The 17,896-nt window shown below is 43.7% G+C and overlaps 1 protein-coding gene across 4 annotated transcripts in view; it reads left to right on the top strand.

Moving 5' to 3' along the window:
- LOC139565651 (scm-like with four MBT domains protein 2) overlaps window positions 1-17,896 on the top strand; it is a 65,693-nt gene that overhangs the window by 10,015 nt on the left and 37,782 nt on the right. For all 4 annotated transcript variants that reach the window (XM_071386129.1, XM_071386127.1, XM_071386128.1 and 1 more), the window contains exon 4: window positions 1,798-2,038. In XM_071386129.1, the coding sequence (XP_071242230.1) occupies window positions 1,798-2,038 (241 nt within the window). The remainder of the gene's footprint in view (window positions 1-1,797; window positions 2,039-17,896) is intronic.

Below are 17,896 nucleotides of genomic sequence, written 5' to 3'. Positions count from 1 at the left end.
CTGAGCTCAATTTCGAGTCTCATAGCAAAGGGTTTGAATACTTATGCAAATAAGGTATTTGTGTTTTTATCTTTTATATATTTGCAACAATTTCTAAAAATATGTTTTTGCTCTGTTATTATGGGGTATTGTGTGTAGATTGGTGAGGATTTTTATTTATTTTATCCATTTTAGAATGAGGCTGTAACCTAACAGAATGTGGAAAAGGGGAAGGGGTCTGAATACTTTCGCCAATGTGCTGTGCACAGTGTATGTCTATTTTGGCGTCATACACGCGTAAATTCCTGTGTGACATTTAGCATTGATTCCATTTAATCCAACCCACACCAAACCACACCAACCAGCCGGCCTGAACACAACCCACACAATTACTCAGAGATTATGACTCAGGCTCCATGGAAGTTGGAAAAGATGGAAAAAGGCTTGTATACCTTATATCCGTCAAACTCAACTCTGGACCTCGAAGCCACTGCCGTTTTCATTGTTCCCCTCTAAGGGACTGATTTAGACCTGGGACACCAGGTGGGTGCATTTAATTATCAGGTAGAACAGAAAACCATCAGGTCTCTGGTTCTCGTAGGGTAAGAGTTGAATACCCCTCCCTGCCTTATATGTTAGAGTACTCCCCAGTCTTGCCTGGTGTAGTGTCAGACTGCCAGTAGTAGTAGTGAGAACAGATGTCTATCAGGCTTATCTTCAGGAGGCCCGCCACACAGCTGCCGGGGACTATGGGAAAAGGGAATGCATAAGTAGTCCTACATAATGTAGCAGAAAGAAAGGAGCGTACAGTATGGAAGTAGACTTTCAGTGGGTTTAATGACATTGACTGATTTCATAGATGCCAGTTTAAGCGGGCTCAATCTCTGTGTGTGAAGTCCGTGAGGGGTGCGCTGATGTGATTGCTCGTTTTTTTTTTGTGATTGCCCGGATTGCCTATATTTGAATGGGAGTGTTGTTGGTAAGTGGACTGAGTCACAGGAAAAAGAGCATGATTTCCCCTGAGAATGTGAAATGGTGAAATATCTCTCATGCTCTCAACAGACCTAGTGCCAATTGAAAAAGTGATTCATTGTGGGGTCTCTCTCTCTCTCTCTGTCTCTCTCTCTCTTTGTCTCTCTGTCTTCTGTCTCTGCCTCTGCCTCTCTTACATAAGCCATCCAGTGTGATACAGCATATTTGCTTTGTTTTTATCAGGAAGTCAGGAGGCCATTTGCATGGTTTTTAGTTCTAAGATGTTGGCTTTCTTCCAGTAACACAGGCAGTGTGTGCGCGTGCGTGCGTTTGTGTGTTGTGTTTTATATAATGGGTTTTCGATATGTGTGAGTGCAGCCTGTGGCTATGGTTGAAACACATTACATTATCAATTTCCTGGTACTAGCCCTTTATATATGTTCTCTCTCTCTCTCTCTCGTCCTCATGTTCTCTCTGTGAGCCACTGTCCGTAAGTGGTTGAAAGATCAGTGGAACTTTAAAGAACCCTTGACCCTTGTGAACAAACAGATACATAAACAGATAGTGTGGGTGGGGAGATTTTAGAAATGACCTGTTCATTACCTGTGGCCCACCTGTGTTTTACTCTGTCAATCATGGCTCAGCGAGCCAGTAAGACGTCCCTCATTTTGCATGTAGACCTGTGATGTCATCCACTTTAGAACGTCAATGTATAGATGTGCTTTATCTCGCCCAATGCACTTGATTTACCTCTTAAGTGCAAGCCCATTAGAATCAAGCTCACCTATCAGTGTCAGTGAGGGCTGGCTCTTGTGTGACAGGGTGCTCTCTGATTGGTCCTCGCAGGTGGACATCAGCCTACAGACCAGCTTCCAGCCGGGGATGAAGCTGGAGGTGGCCAATAAGAGCAGGCCAGACACTTACTGGGTGGCCACCATCGTCACCACCTGCAGCCAGCTGCTGCTGCTGCGCTTCAGTGGCTACGGAGATGACCGCAAGGCCGACTTCTGGTGTGATGTCATGACCGCCGAACTCCACCCAGTAGGCTGGTGCACCCAGAACAACAAGACACTACAACCACCTGAAGGTAAGGGCACCACCTGGGAACACGCACGCACGCACACATACACACACGGGGCTGTGAGTTAATATTTGATCACACAGACTTTTATATTTGCGTTTTACACTTGAAAACAAAAAAAACACCCTCTTCATCTGCTGCTTTATAGCTCATATACTGAACACACACCTGTAGCTGGACTTTACCTGACCTCCTAGTACAATACAACACCTGTAGCTGGACTTTACCTTACCTCCTAGTATAATACAACACCTGTAGCTGGACTTTACCTGACCTCCTAGTATAATACAACACCTGTAGCTGGACTTTACCTTACCTCCTAGTATAATACAACACCTGTAGCTGGACTTTACCTTACTTCCTAGTATAATACAACACCTGTAGCTGGACTTTACCTGACCTCCTAGTATAATACAACACCTGTAGCTGGACTTTACCTGACCTCCTAGTTTAATACAACACCTGTAGCTGGACTTTTCCTGACCTCCTAGTATAATACAACACCTGTAGCTGGACTTTACGTGACCTCCGAGTATAATACAACACCTGTTGCTGGACTAACTGACCTCCTAGTATAATACAACACCTGTAGCTGGACTTTACCTGACCTCCTAGTACAATACAACACCTGTAGCTGGACTTTACCTTACCTCCTAGTATAATACAACACCTGTAGCTGGACTTTACCTGACCTCCTAGTATAATACAACACCTGTAGCTGGACTTTACCTTACCTCCTAGTATAATACAACACCTGTAGCTGGACTTTACCTTACTTCCTAGTATAATACAACACCTGTAGCTGGACTTTACCTGACCTCCTAGTATAATACAACACCTGTAGCTGGACTTTACCTGACCTCCTAGTTTAATACAACACCTGTAGCTGGACTTTTCCTGACCTCCTAGTATAATACAACACCTGTAGCTGGACTTTACGTGACCTCCGAGTATAATACAACACCTGTTGCTGGACTAACTGACCTCCTAGTATAATACAACACCTGTAGCTTGACTTTACATGACCTCCTAGTATAATACAACACCTGTAGCTGGACTTTACCTGCCCTCCTAGTATAATACAACACCTGTAGCTGGACTTTACCTGCCCTCGTAGTATAATACAACACCCATAGCTGGACTTTACCTGACCTCCTAGTATAATACAACACCCGTAGCTGGATTTTACCTGACATCCTAGTATAATACAACACCTGTAGCTGGACTTTACCTGACCTCCTAGTTTCATACAACACATGTAGCTGCACTTTACCTGACCTAGTTTAATACAACACCTGTAGCTGGACTTTACCTGACCTCCTAGTATAATACAACACCTGTAGCTGGACTTTACCTGACCTCCTAGTTTCATACAACACCTGTAGCTGCACTTTACCTGACCTCCTAATATAATACAACACCCGTAGCTGGAATTACCTGACCTCCTAGTATAATGCAACACCTATAGCTGAATTTTACCTGACCTCCTAGTCTAATACAACACCTGTAGCTGGACTTTACCTGCCCTCCTAGTATAATACAACACCCGTAGCTGGACTTTTCCTGACCTCCTAGTATAATACAACACCCGTATCTGGACTTTACCTGACCTCCTGGTATAATACAACACCTGTAGCTGGACTTTACCTGCCCTCCTAGTATAATACAACACCCGTAGCTGTACTTTACCTGACCTCCTAGTATAATACAACACCTGTAGCTGGACTTTACGTGACCTCCGAGTATAATACAACACCTGTAGCTGGACTTTACCTGTCCTCCTGGTATAATACAACATCTGTAGCTGGATTTTGCCTGACCTCCTAGTATAATACAACACCCGTAGCTGGACGTTACTTGACCTCCAGTGTAATACAACACCCGTAGCTGGACACCTGTAGCTGAGCTCCGCGTATAATACAACACCCGTAGCTGGACTTTACCTGGCTTCCTAGTATAATACAACACCCGTAGCTGGACTTTACCTGACCTCCTAGTATAATGCAACACCTGTAGCTGGATTTTACCTGACCTCCTAGTATAATACTACACCTGTAGCTGGACTTTACTTGACCTCCTTGTATAATGCAACACCCGTAGCTGGAATTACCAGACCTCCTAGTTTAATGCAACACCTGTAGCTGGACTTTACCTGACCTCCTAGTATAATACAACACCTGTAGCTGGACTTTACCTGACCTCCTAGTATAATACAACACCTGTTGCTGGATTTTACCTGACCTCCTAGTATAATACAACACCTGTAGCTGGACATTACCTGCCCTCCTAGTATAATACAACAAATGTAGCTTGACTTTACATGACCTCCTAGTATAATACAACACCTGTAGCTGGACTTTACCTGCCTTCCTAGTATAATACAACACCCGTAGCTGGACTTTACCTGACCTCCTAGTATAATACAACACCTGTAGCTGGACTTTACCTGACCTCCTAGTTTAATACAACACCTGTAGCTGGACTTTTCCTGACCTCCTAGTATAATACAACACCTGTAGCTGGACTTTACGTGACCTCCGATTATAATACAACACCTGTTGCTGGATTTTACCTGACCTCCTAGTATAATACAACACCTGTAGCTGGACTTTACCTGACCTCCTTGTAAAATGCAACACCCATAGCTGGAATTACCAGACCTCCTAGTATAATGCAACACCTGTAGCTGGACTTTACCTGACCTCCTAGTATAATACAACACCCGTAGCTGGACGTTACTTGACCTCCAGTGTAATACAACACCCGTATCTGGACACCTGTAGCTGAGCTCCGCGTATAATACAACACCCGTAGCTGGACTTTACCTGGCTTCCTAGTATAATACAACACCCGTAGCTGGACTTTACCTGACCTCCTAGTATAATGCAACACCTGTAGCTGGATTTTACCTGACCTCCTAGTATAATACTACACCTGTAGCTGGACTTTACTTGACCTCCTTGTATAATGCAACACCCGTAGCTGGAATTACCAGACCTCCTAGTTTAATGCAACACCTGTAGCTGGACTTTACCTGACCTCCTAGTATAATACAACACCTGTAGCTGGACTTTACCTGACCTCCTAGTATAATACAACACCTGTTGCTGGATTTTACCTGACCTCCTAGTATAATACAACACCTGTAGCTGGACATTACCTGCCCTCCTAGTATAATACAACAAATGTAGCTTGACTTTACATGACCTCCTAGTATAATACAACACCTGTAGCTGGACTTTACCTGCCTTCCTAGTATAATACAACACCCGTAGCTGGACTTTACCTGACCTCCTAGTATAATACAACACCTGTAGCTGGACTTTACCTGACCTCCTAGTTTAATACAACACCTGTAGCTGGACTTTTCCTGACCTCCTAGTATAATACAACACCTGTAGCTGGACTTTACGTGACCTCCGATTATAATACAACACCTGTTGCTGGATTTTACCTGACCTCCTAGTATAATACAACACCTGTAGCTGGACTTTACCTGACCTCCTTGTAAAATGCAACACCCATAGCTGGAATTACCAGACCTCCTAGTATAATGCAACACCTGTAGCTGGACTTTACCTGACCTCCTAGTATAATACAACACCTGTAGCTGGACTTTACCTGACCTCCTAATGTAATACAACACTCGTAGCTGGACTTTACCTGACCTCCTAATGTAATACAACACCCGTAGCTGGAATTACCTGACCTCCTAGTATAATGCAACACCTATAGCTGAATTTTACCTGACCTCCTAGTATAATACAACACCTGTAGCTGGACCTTACCTGACCTCCTAGTATAATACAACACCTGTAGCTGGACTTTACTTGAACTCCTAGTATAATACAACACCTGTAGCTGGACTTTACCTGTCCTCCTACTTTAATACAACACATGTAGCTGGACTTTACCTGACCTCCTAGTATAATACAACACCTGTATCTGGGCTTTACATGACCTCCGAGTATAATACAACACCTGTAGCTGAACTTTACTTGACCTCCAGTATAATACAACAGCCATAGCTGGACACCTGTTGCTGACCTCCGTGTATAACACAACACCCGTAGCTGGACTTTACCTGGCTTCCTAGTATACAACAACACATGTAAATGGACTTTACCTGACCTCCTAGTATAATACAACACCCGTAGCTGGACACCTGTAGCTGAGCTCCGCGTATAATACAACACCCGTAGCTGGACTTTACCTGGCTTCCTAGTATAATACAACACCCGTAGCTGGACTTTACCTGACCTCCTAGTATAATGCAACACCTGTAGCTGGATTTTACCTGACCTCCTAGTATAATACTACACCTGTAGCTGGACTTTACTTGACCTCCTTGTATAATGCAACACCCGTAGCTGGAATTACCAGACCTCCTAGTTTAATGCAACACCTGTAGCTGGACTTTACCTGACCTCCTAGTATAATACAACACCTGTAGCTGGACTTTACCTGACCTCCTAGTATAATACAACACCTGTTGCTGGATTTTACCTGACCTCCTAGTATAATACAACACCTGTAGCTGGACATTACCTGCCCTCCTAGTATAATACAACAAATGTAGCTTGACTTTACATGACCTCCTAGTATAATACAACACCTGTAGCTGGACTTTACCTGCCTTCCTAGTATAATACAACACCCGTAGCTGGACTTTACCTGACCTCCTAGTATAATACAACACCTGTAGCTGGACTTTACCTGACCTCCTAGTTTAATACAACACCTGTAGCTGGACTTTTCCTGACCTCCTAGTATAATACAACACCTGTAGCTGGACTTTACGTGACCTCCGATTATAATACAACACCTGTTGCTGGATTTTACCTGACCTCCTAGTATAATACAACACCTGTAGCTGGACTTTACCTGACCTCCTTGTAAAATGCAACACCCATAGCTGGAATTACCAGACCTCCTAGTATAATGCAACACCTGTAGCTGGACTTTACCTGACCTCCTAGTATAATACAACACCTGTAGCTGGACTTTACCTGACCTCCTAATGTAATACAACACTCGTAGCTGGACTTTACCTGACCTCCTAATGTAATACAACACCCGTAGCTGGAATTACCTGACCTCCTAGTATAATGCAACACCTATAGCTGAATTTTACCTGACCTCCTAGTATAATACAACACCTGTAGCTGGACCTTACCTGACCTCCTAGTATAATACAACACCTGTAGCTGGACTTTACTTGAACTCCTAGTATAATACAACACCTGTAGCTGGACTTTACCTGTCCTCCTACTTTAATACAACACATGTAGCTGGACTTTACCTGACCTCCTAGTATAATACAACACCTGTATCTGGGCTTTACATGACCTCCGAGTATAATACATCACCTGTAGCTGAACTTTACTTGACCTCCAGTATAATACAACAGCCATAGCTGGACACCTGTTGCTGACCTCCGTGTATAACACAACACCCGTAGCTGGACTTTACCTGGCTTCCTAGTATACAACAACACATGTAAATGGACTTTACCTGACCTCCTAGTATAATACAACACCTGTAGCTGGACTTTACCTGACCTCCTAGTATAATACAACACCTGTAGCTGGACTTTACCCGACCTCCTAGTATAATACAACACATGTAGCTGGACTTTACCTGACCTCCTAGTATAATACAACACCCGTAGCTGAACTTTACTTGACCTCCAGTATAATACAACACCCGTAGCTGGAATTTACCTGACCTCCTAATATAATACAACACCTGTAGCTGGACTTTACCTGACCTCCTAGTATAATACAACACCCGTAGCTGGACTTTACCTGACCTCCTAGTATAATACAACACCCGTAGCTTGAATTTACCTGACCTCCTAGTATAATACAACACCTGTAGCTGGACTTTACCCGACCTCCTAGTGTAATACAACACCTGTAGCTGGAATTACCTGAACTCCTAGTATAATACAACACCTGTAGCTGGACTTTACCTGACCTTCTAGTTTAATACATCACCTGTAGCTGGACTTTTCCTGACCTCCTAGTATAATACAACACCTGTAGCTGGACTTTACCTGTCCTCCTGGTATAATACAACACCTGTAGCTGGATTTTGCCTGACCTCCTAGTATAATACAACACCCGTAGCTGGACTTTACTTGACCTCCAGTGTAATACAACACCCGTAGCTGGACACCTGTAGCTGACCTCCGCGTATAATACAACACCCGTAGCTGGACTTTACCTGGCTTCCTAGTATAATACAACACCCGTAGCTGGACTTTACCTGACCTCCTAGTATAATGCAACACCTGTAGCTGGATTTTACCTGACCTCCTAGTATAATACTACACCTGTAGCTGGACTTTACCTGACCTCCTTGTATAATGCAACACCCGTAGCTGGAATTACCAGACCTCCTAGTTTAATGCAACACCTGTAGCTGGACACCTGTTGCTGACCTCCGTGTATAACACAACACCCGTAGCTGGACTTTACCTGGCTTCCTAGTATACAACAGCACCTGTAGCTGGACTTTACCTGACCTCCTAGTATAATACAACACCTGTAAGTGTACTTTACCTGACCTCCTAGTATAATACAACACCTGTAGCTGGACTTTACCCGACCTCGTAGTATAATACAACACATGTAGCTGGACTTTACCTGACCTCCTAGTATAATACAACACCTGTAGCTGGACATTACCTGCCCTCCTAGTATAATACAACAAATGTAGCTTGACTTTACATGACCTCCTATTATAATACAACACCTGTAGCTGGACTTTACCTGCCCTCCTAGTATAATACAACACCCGTAGCTGGACTTTACCTGACCTCCTAGTATAATAAAACACCCGTAGCTGGAATTTACCTGACCTACTAGTTTAATACAACACCTGTAGCTGGACTTTTCCTGACCTCCTAGTATAATACAACACCTGTAGCTGGACTTTACCTGACCTCCTAGTATAATACAACACCCGTATCTGGACTTTACCTGACCTCCTAGTATAATACAGCACCCGTAGCTGGACTTTACCTGCCCTCCTAGTATAATACAACACCTGTAGCTGGAATTACCTGACCTCCTAGTATAATACAACACCTGTAGCTGGACTTTACCTGACCTACTAGTTTAATACAACATCTGTAGCTGGACTTTTCCTGACCTCCTAGTGTAATACAACACCTGTAGCTGGAATTACCAGACCTCCCAGTATAATGCAACACCTGTAGCTGGACTTTACCTGACCTCCTAGTATAATACAACACCTGTAGCTGGACTTTACCTGACCTCCTAATGTAATACAACACTCGTAGCTGGACTTTACCTGACCTCCTAATGTAATACAACACCCGTAGCTGGAATTACCTGACCTCCTAGTATAATGCAACACCTATAGCTGAATTTTACCTGACCTCCTAGTATAATACAACACCTGTAGCTGGACCTTACCTGACCTCCTAGTATAATACAACACCTGTAGCTGGACTTTACTTGAACTCCTAGTATAATACAACACCTGTAGCTGGACTTTACCTGTCCTCCTACTTTAATACAACACATGTAGCTGGACTTTACCTGACCTGCTAGTATAATACAACACCTGTATCTGGGCTTTACATGACCTCCGAGTATAATACAACACCTGTAGCTGAACTTTACTTGACCTCCAGTATAATACAACAGCCATAGCTGGACACCTGTTGCTGACCTCCGTGTATAACACAACACCCGTAGCTGGACTTTACCTGGCTTCCTAGTATACAACAACACATGTAAATGGACTTTACCTGACCTCCTAGTATAATACAACACCTGTAGCTGGACTTTACCTGACCTCCTAGTATAATACAACACCTGTAGCTGGACTTTACCCGACCTCCTAGTATAATACAACACATGTAGCTGGACTTTACCTGACCTCCTAGTATAATACAACACCCGTAGCTGAACTTTACTTGACCTCCAGTATAATACAACACCCGTAGCTGGAATTTACCTGACCTCCTAATATAATACAACACTCGTAGCTGGACTTTACCTGACCTCCTAGTATAATACAACACCCGTAGCTGGACTTTACCTGACCTCCTAGTATAATACAACACCCGTAGCTTGAATTTACCTGACCTCCTAGTATAATACAACACCTGTAGCTGGACTTTACCCGACCTCCTAGTGTAATACAACACCTGTAGCTGGAATTACCTGAACTCCTAGTATAATACAACACCTGTAGCTGGACTTTACCTGACCTTCTAGTTTAATACATCACCTGTAGCTGGACTTTTCCTGACCTCCTAGTATAATACAACACCTGTAGCTGGACTTTACCTGTCCTCCTGGTATAATACAACACCTGTAGCTGGATTTTGCCTGACCTCCTAGTATAATACAACACCCGTAGCTGGACTTTACTTGACCTCCAGTGTAATACAACACCCGTAGCTGGACACCTGTAGCTGACCTCCGCGTATAATACAATACCCGTAGCTGGACTTTACCTGGCTTCCTAGTATAATACAACACCCGTAGCTGGACTTTACCTGACCTCCTAGTATAATGCAACACCTGTAGCTGGATTTTACCTGACCTCCTAGTATAATACTACACCTGTAGCTGGACTTTACCTGACCTCCTTGTATAATGCAACACCCGTAGCTGGAATTACCAGACCTCCTAGTTTAATGCAACACCTGTAGCTGGACACCTGTTGCTGACCTCCGTGTATAACACAACACCCGTAGCTGGACTTTACCTGGCTTCCTAGTATACAACAGCACCTGTAGCTGGACTTTACCTGACCTCCTAGTATAATACAACACCTGTAAGTGGACTTTACCTGACCTCCTAGTATAATACAACACCTGTAGCTGGACTTTACCCGACCTCCTAGTATAATACAACACATGTAGCTGGACTTTACCTGACCTCCTAGTATAATACAACACCTGTAGCTGGACATTACCTGCCCTCCTAGTATAATACAACAAATGTAGCTTGACTTTACATGACCTCCTATTATAATACAACACCTGTAGCTGGACTTTACCTGCCCTCCTAGTATAATACAACACCCGTAGCTGGACTTTACCTGACCTCCTAGTATAATACAACACCCGTAGCTGGAATTTACCTGACCTACTAGTTTAATACAACACCTGTAGCTGGACTTTTCCTGACCTCCTAGTATAATACAACACCTGTAGCTGGACTTTACCTGACCTCCTAGTATAATACAACACCCGTATCTGGACTTTACCTGACCTCCTAGTATAATACAGCACCCGTAGCTGGACTTTACCTGCCCTCCTAGTATAATACAACACCTGTAGCTGGAATTACCTGACCTCTTAGTATAATACAACAACTGTAGCTCGACTTTACCTGACCTACTAGTTTAATACAACATCTGTAGCTGGACTTTTCCTGACCTCCTAGTGTAATACAACACCTGTAGCTGGGCTTTACCTGACCTCATAGTATAATACAACACCCGTATCTGGACTTTACCTGACCTCCTAGTATAATACAGCACCCGTAGCTGGACTTTACCTGTCCTCCTAGTATAATACAACACATGTAGCTGGACTTTACTTGACCTCCTAGTATAATACAACACCTCTAGCTGGACTTTACCTGACCTCCTAGTATAATACAACACCTGTAGCTGGACTTTACCTGACCTCCTAGTATAATACAACACCCGTAGCTGAACTTTACTTGACCTCCAGTATAATACAACAGCCGTAGCTGGACACCTGTTGCTGACCTCCGTGTATAACACAACACCCGTAGCTGGACATTACCTGGCTTCCTAGTATACAACAACACCTGTAGCTGGACTTTACCCGAGTTCCTAGTATAATACAACACATGTAGCTGGACTTTACCTGACCTCCTAGTATAATACAAAACCTGTTGCTGGACATTACCTGCCCTCCTAGTATAATACAACAAATGTAGCTTGACTTTACATGACCTCCTAGTATAATACAACACCCGTAGCTGGACTTTACCTGCCCTCCTAGTATAATACAACACCCGTAGCTGGACTTTACCTGACCTCCTAGTATAATACAACACCTGTAGCTGGACTTTCCCTGACCTCCTAGTATAATACAACAAATGTAGCTTGACTTTACATGACCTCCTAGTATAATACAACACCTGTAGCTGGACTTTACCTGCCTTCCTAGTATAATACAACACCCGTAGCTGGACTTTACCTGACCTCCTAGTATAATCAACACCCGTAGCTGGAATTTACCTGACCTCCTAGTATAATACAACACCTGTAGCTGGACTTTACCTGACCTCCTAGTATAATACAACACCCGTATCTGGACTTTACCTGACCTCCTAGTATAATACAACACCTGTAGCTGGAGTTTACCCGACCTCCTTGTAAAATGCAACACCCATAGCTGGAATTACCAGACCTCCTAGTATAATGCAACACCTGTAGCTGGACTTTACCTGACCTCCTAGTATAATACAACACCTGTAGCTGGACTTTACCTGACCTCCTAATGTAATACAACACCCGTAGCTGGACTTTACCTGACCTCCTAATGTAATACAACACCCGTAGCTGGAATTACCTGACCTCCTAGTATAATGCAACACCTATAGCTGAATTTTACCTGACCTCCTAGTATAATATAACACCTGTAGCTGAACTTTACTTGACCTCCAGTATAATACAACAGCCGTAGCTGGACACCTGTTGCTGACCTCCGTGTATAACACAACACCCGTAGCTGGACTTTACCTGGCTTCCTAGTATACAACAACACCTGTAGCTGGACTTTACCTGACCTCCTAGTATAATGCAACACCTGTAGCTGGAATTTACCCGAGTTCCTAGTATAATACAACACATGTAGCTGGACTTTACCTGACCTCCTAGTATAATACAACACCCGTATCTGGACTTTACCTGACCTCCTAGTATAATACAGCACCCGTAGCTGGACTTTACCTGCCCTCCTAGTATAATACAACACATGTAGCTGGACTTTACCTGACCTCCTAGTATAATACAACACCTCTAGCTGGACTTTACCTGACCTCCTAGTATAATACAACACCTGTAGCTGGACTTTACCCGACCTCCTAGTATAATACAACACCCGTAGCTGAACTTTACTTGACCTCCAGTATAATACAACAGCCGTAGCTGGACACCTGTTGCTGTCATCCGTGTATAACACAACACCCGTAGCTGGACTTTACCTGGCTTCCTAGTATACAACAACACCTGTAGCTGGACTTTACCTGACCTCCTAGTATAATACAACACCTGTAGCTGGACTTTACCTGACCTCCTAGTATAATACAACACCCGTAGCTGGACTTTACCTGACCTCCTAGTATAATACAACACCCGTAGCTGGACTTTACCTGCCCTCCTAGTATAATACAACACATGTAGCTGGACTTTACCTGACCTCCTTGTATAATACAACACCTCTAGCTGGACTTTACCTGACCTCCTAGTATAATACAACACCTGTAGCTGGACTTTACCCGACCTCCTAGTATAATACAACACCCGTAGCTGGAATTTACCTGACCTCCTAGTATAATACAACACCTGTAGCTGGACTTTACCCGACCTCCTAGTGTAATACAACACCTGTAGCTGGAATTACCTGAACTCCTAGTATAATACAACACCTGTAGCTGGACTTTACCTGACCTTCTAGTTTAATACATCACCTGTAGCTGGACTTTTCCTGACCTCCTAGTATAATACAACACCTGTAGCTGGACTTTACCTGTCCTCCTGGTATAATACAACACCTGTAGCTGGATTTTGCCTGACCTCCTAGTATAATACAACACCCGTAGCTGGACTTTACTTGACCTCCAGTGTAATACAACACCCGTAGCTGGACACCTGTAGCTGACCTCCGCGTATAATACAATACCCGTAGCTGGACTTTACCTGGCTTCCTAGTATAATACAACACCCGTAGCTGGACTTTACCTGACCTCCTAGTATAATGCAACACCTGTAGCTGGATTTTACCTGACCTCCTAGTATAATACTACACCTGTAGCTGGACTTTACCTGACCTCCTTGTATAATGCAACACCCGTAGCTGGAATTACCAGACCTCCTAGTTTAATGCAACACCTGTAGCTGGACACCTGTTGCTGACCTCCGTGTATAACACAACACCCGTAGCTGGACTTTACCTGGCTTCCTAGTATACAACAGCACCTGTAGCTGGACTTTACCTGACCTCCTAGTATAATACAACACCTGTAGCTGGACTTTACCTGACCTCCTAGTATAATACAACACCTGTAGCTGGACTTTACCCGACCTCCTAGTATAATACAACACATGTAGCTGGACTTTACCTGACCTCCTAGTATAATACAACACCTGTAGCTGGACATTACCTGCCCTCCTAGTATAATACAACAAATGTAGCTTGACTTTACATGACCTCCTATTATAATACAACACCTGTAGCTGGACTTTACCTGCCCTCCTAGTATAATACAACACCCGTAGCTGGACTTTACCTGACCTCCTAGTATAATACAACACCCGTAGCTGGAATTTACCTGACCTACTAGTTTAATACAACACCTGTAGCTGGACTTTTCCTGACCTCCTAGTATAATACAACACCTGTAGCTGGACTTTACCTGACCTCCTAGTATAATACAACACCCGTATCTGGACTTTACCTGACCTCCTAGTATAATACAGCACCCGTAGCTGGACTTTACCTGCCCTCCTAGTATAATACAACACCTGTAGCTGGAATTACCTGACCTCCTAGTATAATACAACACCTGTAGCTGGACTTTACCTGACCTCCTAGTATAATGCAACACCTGTAGTTGGAATTTACCCGAGTTCCTAGTATAATACAACACATGTAGCTGGACTTTACCTGACCTCCTAGTATAATACAACACCCGTATCTGGACTTTACCTGACCTCCTAGTATAATACAGCACCCGTAGCTGGACTTTACCTGCCCTCCTAGTATAATACAACACATGTAGCTGGACTTTACCTGACCTCCTAGTATAATACAACACCTCTAGCTGGACTTTACCTGACCTCCTAGTATAATACAACACCTGTAGCTGGACTTTACCCGACCTCCTAGTATAATACAACACCCGTAGCTGAACTTTACTTGACCTCCAGTATAATACAACAGCCGTAGCTGGACACCTGTTGCTGTCATCCGTGTATAACACAACACCCGTAGCTGGACTTTACCTGGCTTCCTAGTATACAACAACACCTGTAGCTGGACTTTACCTGACCTCCTAGTATAATACAACACCTGTAGCTGGACTTTACCTGACCTCCTAGTATAATACAACACCCGTAGCTGGACTTTACCTGACCTCCTAGTATAATACAACACCCGTAGCTGGACTTTACCTGCCCTCCTAGTATAATACAACACATGTAGCTGGACTTTACCTGACCTCCTAGTATAATACAACACCTCTAGCTGGACTTTACCTGACCTCCTAGTATAATACAACACCTGTAGCTGGACTTTACCCGACCTCCTAGTATAATACAACACCCGTAGCTGGAATTTACCTGACCTCCTAGTATAATACAACACCTGTAGCTGGACTTTACCCGACCTCCTAGTGTAATACAACACCTGTAGCTGGAATTACCTGAACTCCTAGTATAATACAACACCTGTAGCTGGACTTTACCTGACCTTCTAGTTTAATACATCACCTGTAGCTGGACTTTTCCTGACCTCCTAGTATAATACAACACCTGTAGCTGGACTTTACCTGTCCTCCTGGTATAATACAACACCTGTAGCTGGATTTTGCCTGACCTCCTAGTATAATACAACACCCGTAGCTGGACTTTACTTGACCTCCAGTGTAATACAACACCCGTAGCTGGACACCTGTAGCTGACCTCCGCGTATAATACAATACCCGTAGCTGGACTTTACCTGGCTTCCTAGTATAATACAACACCCGTAGCTGGATTTTACCTGACCTCCTAGTATAATACTACACCTGTAGCTGGACTTTACCTGACCTCCTTGTATAATGCAACACCCGTAGCTGGAATTACCAGACCTCCTAGTTTAATGCAAAACCTGTAGCTGGACACCTGTTGCTGACCTCCGTGTATAACACAACACCCGTAGCTGGACTTTACCTGGCTTCCTAGTATACAACAGCACCTGTAGCTGGACTTTACCTGACCTCCTAGTATAATACAACACCTGTAGCTGGACTTTACCTGACCTCCTAGTATAATACAACACCTGTAGCTGGACTTTACCCGACCTCCTAGTATAATACAACACATGTAGCTGGACTTTACCTGACCTCCTAGTATAATACAACACCTGTAGCTGGACATTACCTGCCCTCCTAGTATAATACAACAAATGTAGCTTGACTTTACATGACCTCCTATTATAATACAACACCTGTAGCTGGACTTTACCCGAGTTCCTAGTATAATACAACACATGTAGCTGGACTTTACCTGACCTCCTAGTATAATACAACACCCGTAGCTGGACTTTACCTGACCTCCTAGTATAATCAACACCCGTAGCTGGAATTTACCTGACCTCCTAGTATAATACAACACCTGTAGCTGGACTTTACCTAACCTCCTAGTATAATACAACACCCGTATCTGGACTTTACCTGACCTCCTAGTATAATACAGCACCCGTAGCTGGACTTTACCTGCCCTCCTAGTATAATACAACACCTGTAGCTGGAATTACCTGACCTCCTAGTATAATACAACACCTGTAGCTGGACTTTACCTGACCTACTAGTTTAATACAACATCTGTAGCTGGACTTTTCCTGACCTCCTAGTATAATACAACACCTGTAGCTGGACTTTACCTGACCTCATAGTATAATACAACACCCGTATCTGGACTTTACCTGACCTCCTAGTATAATACAGCACCCGTAGCTGGACTTTACCTGTCCTCCTAGTATAATACAACACATGTAGCTGGACTTTTACTTGACCTCCTAGTATAATACAACACCTCTAGCTGGACTTTACCTGACCTCCTAGTATAATACAACACCTGTAGCTGGACTTTACCCGACCTCCTAGTATAATACAACACCCGTAGCTGAACTTTACTTGACCTCCAGTATAATACAACAGCCGTAGCTGGACACCTGTTGCTGACCTCCGTGTATAACACAACACCCGTAGCTGGACATTACCTGGCTTCCTAGTATACAACAACACCTGTAGCTGGACTTTACCCGAGTTCCTAGTATAATACAACACATGTAGCTGGACTTTACCTGACCTCCTAGTATAATACAAAACCTGTTGCTGGACATTACCTGCCCTCCTAGTATAATACAACAAATGTAGCTTGACTTTACATGACCTCCTAGTATAATACAACACCCGTAGCTGGACTTTACCTGCCCTCCTAGTATAATACAACACCCGTAGCTGGACTTTACCTGACCTCCTAGTATAATACAACACCTGTAGCTGGACTTTCCCTGACCTCCTAGTATAATACAACAAATGTAGCTTGACTTTACATGACCTCCTAGTATAATACAACACCTGTAGCTGGACTTTACCTGCCTTCCTAGTATAATACAACACCCGTAGCTGGACTTTACCTGACCTCCTAGTATAATCAACACCCGTAGCTGGAATTTACCTGACCTCCTAGTATAATACAACACCTGTAGCTGGACTTTACCTGACCTCCTAGTATAATACAACACCCGTATCTGGACTTTACCTGACCTCCTAGTATAATACAACACCCGTATCTGGACTTTACCTGACCTCCTAGTATAATACAACACCTGTAGCTGGAGTTTACCCGACC

This window comes from Salvelinus alpinus, chromosome 37, assembly GCF_045679555.1.
Source record: "Salvelinus alpinus chromosome 37, SLU_Salpinus.1, whole genome shotgun sequence".
Lineage (NCBI taxonomy): Eukaryota > Metazoa > Chordata > Actinopteri > Salmoniformes > Salmonidae > Salvelinus > Salvelinus alpinus.
The sequence above is the reverse complement of the archived record's forward strand: the minus strand, read 5'-3'. Positions and strand labels throughout refer to the sequence as shown.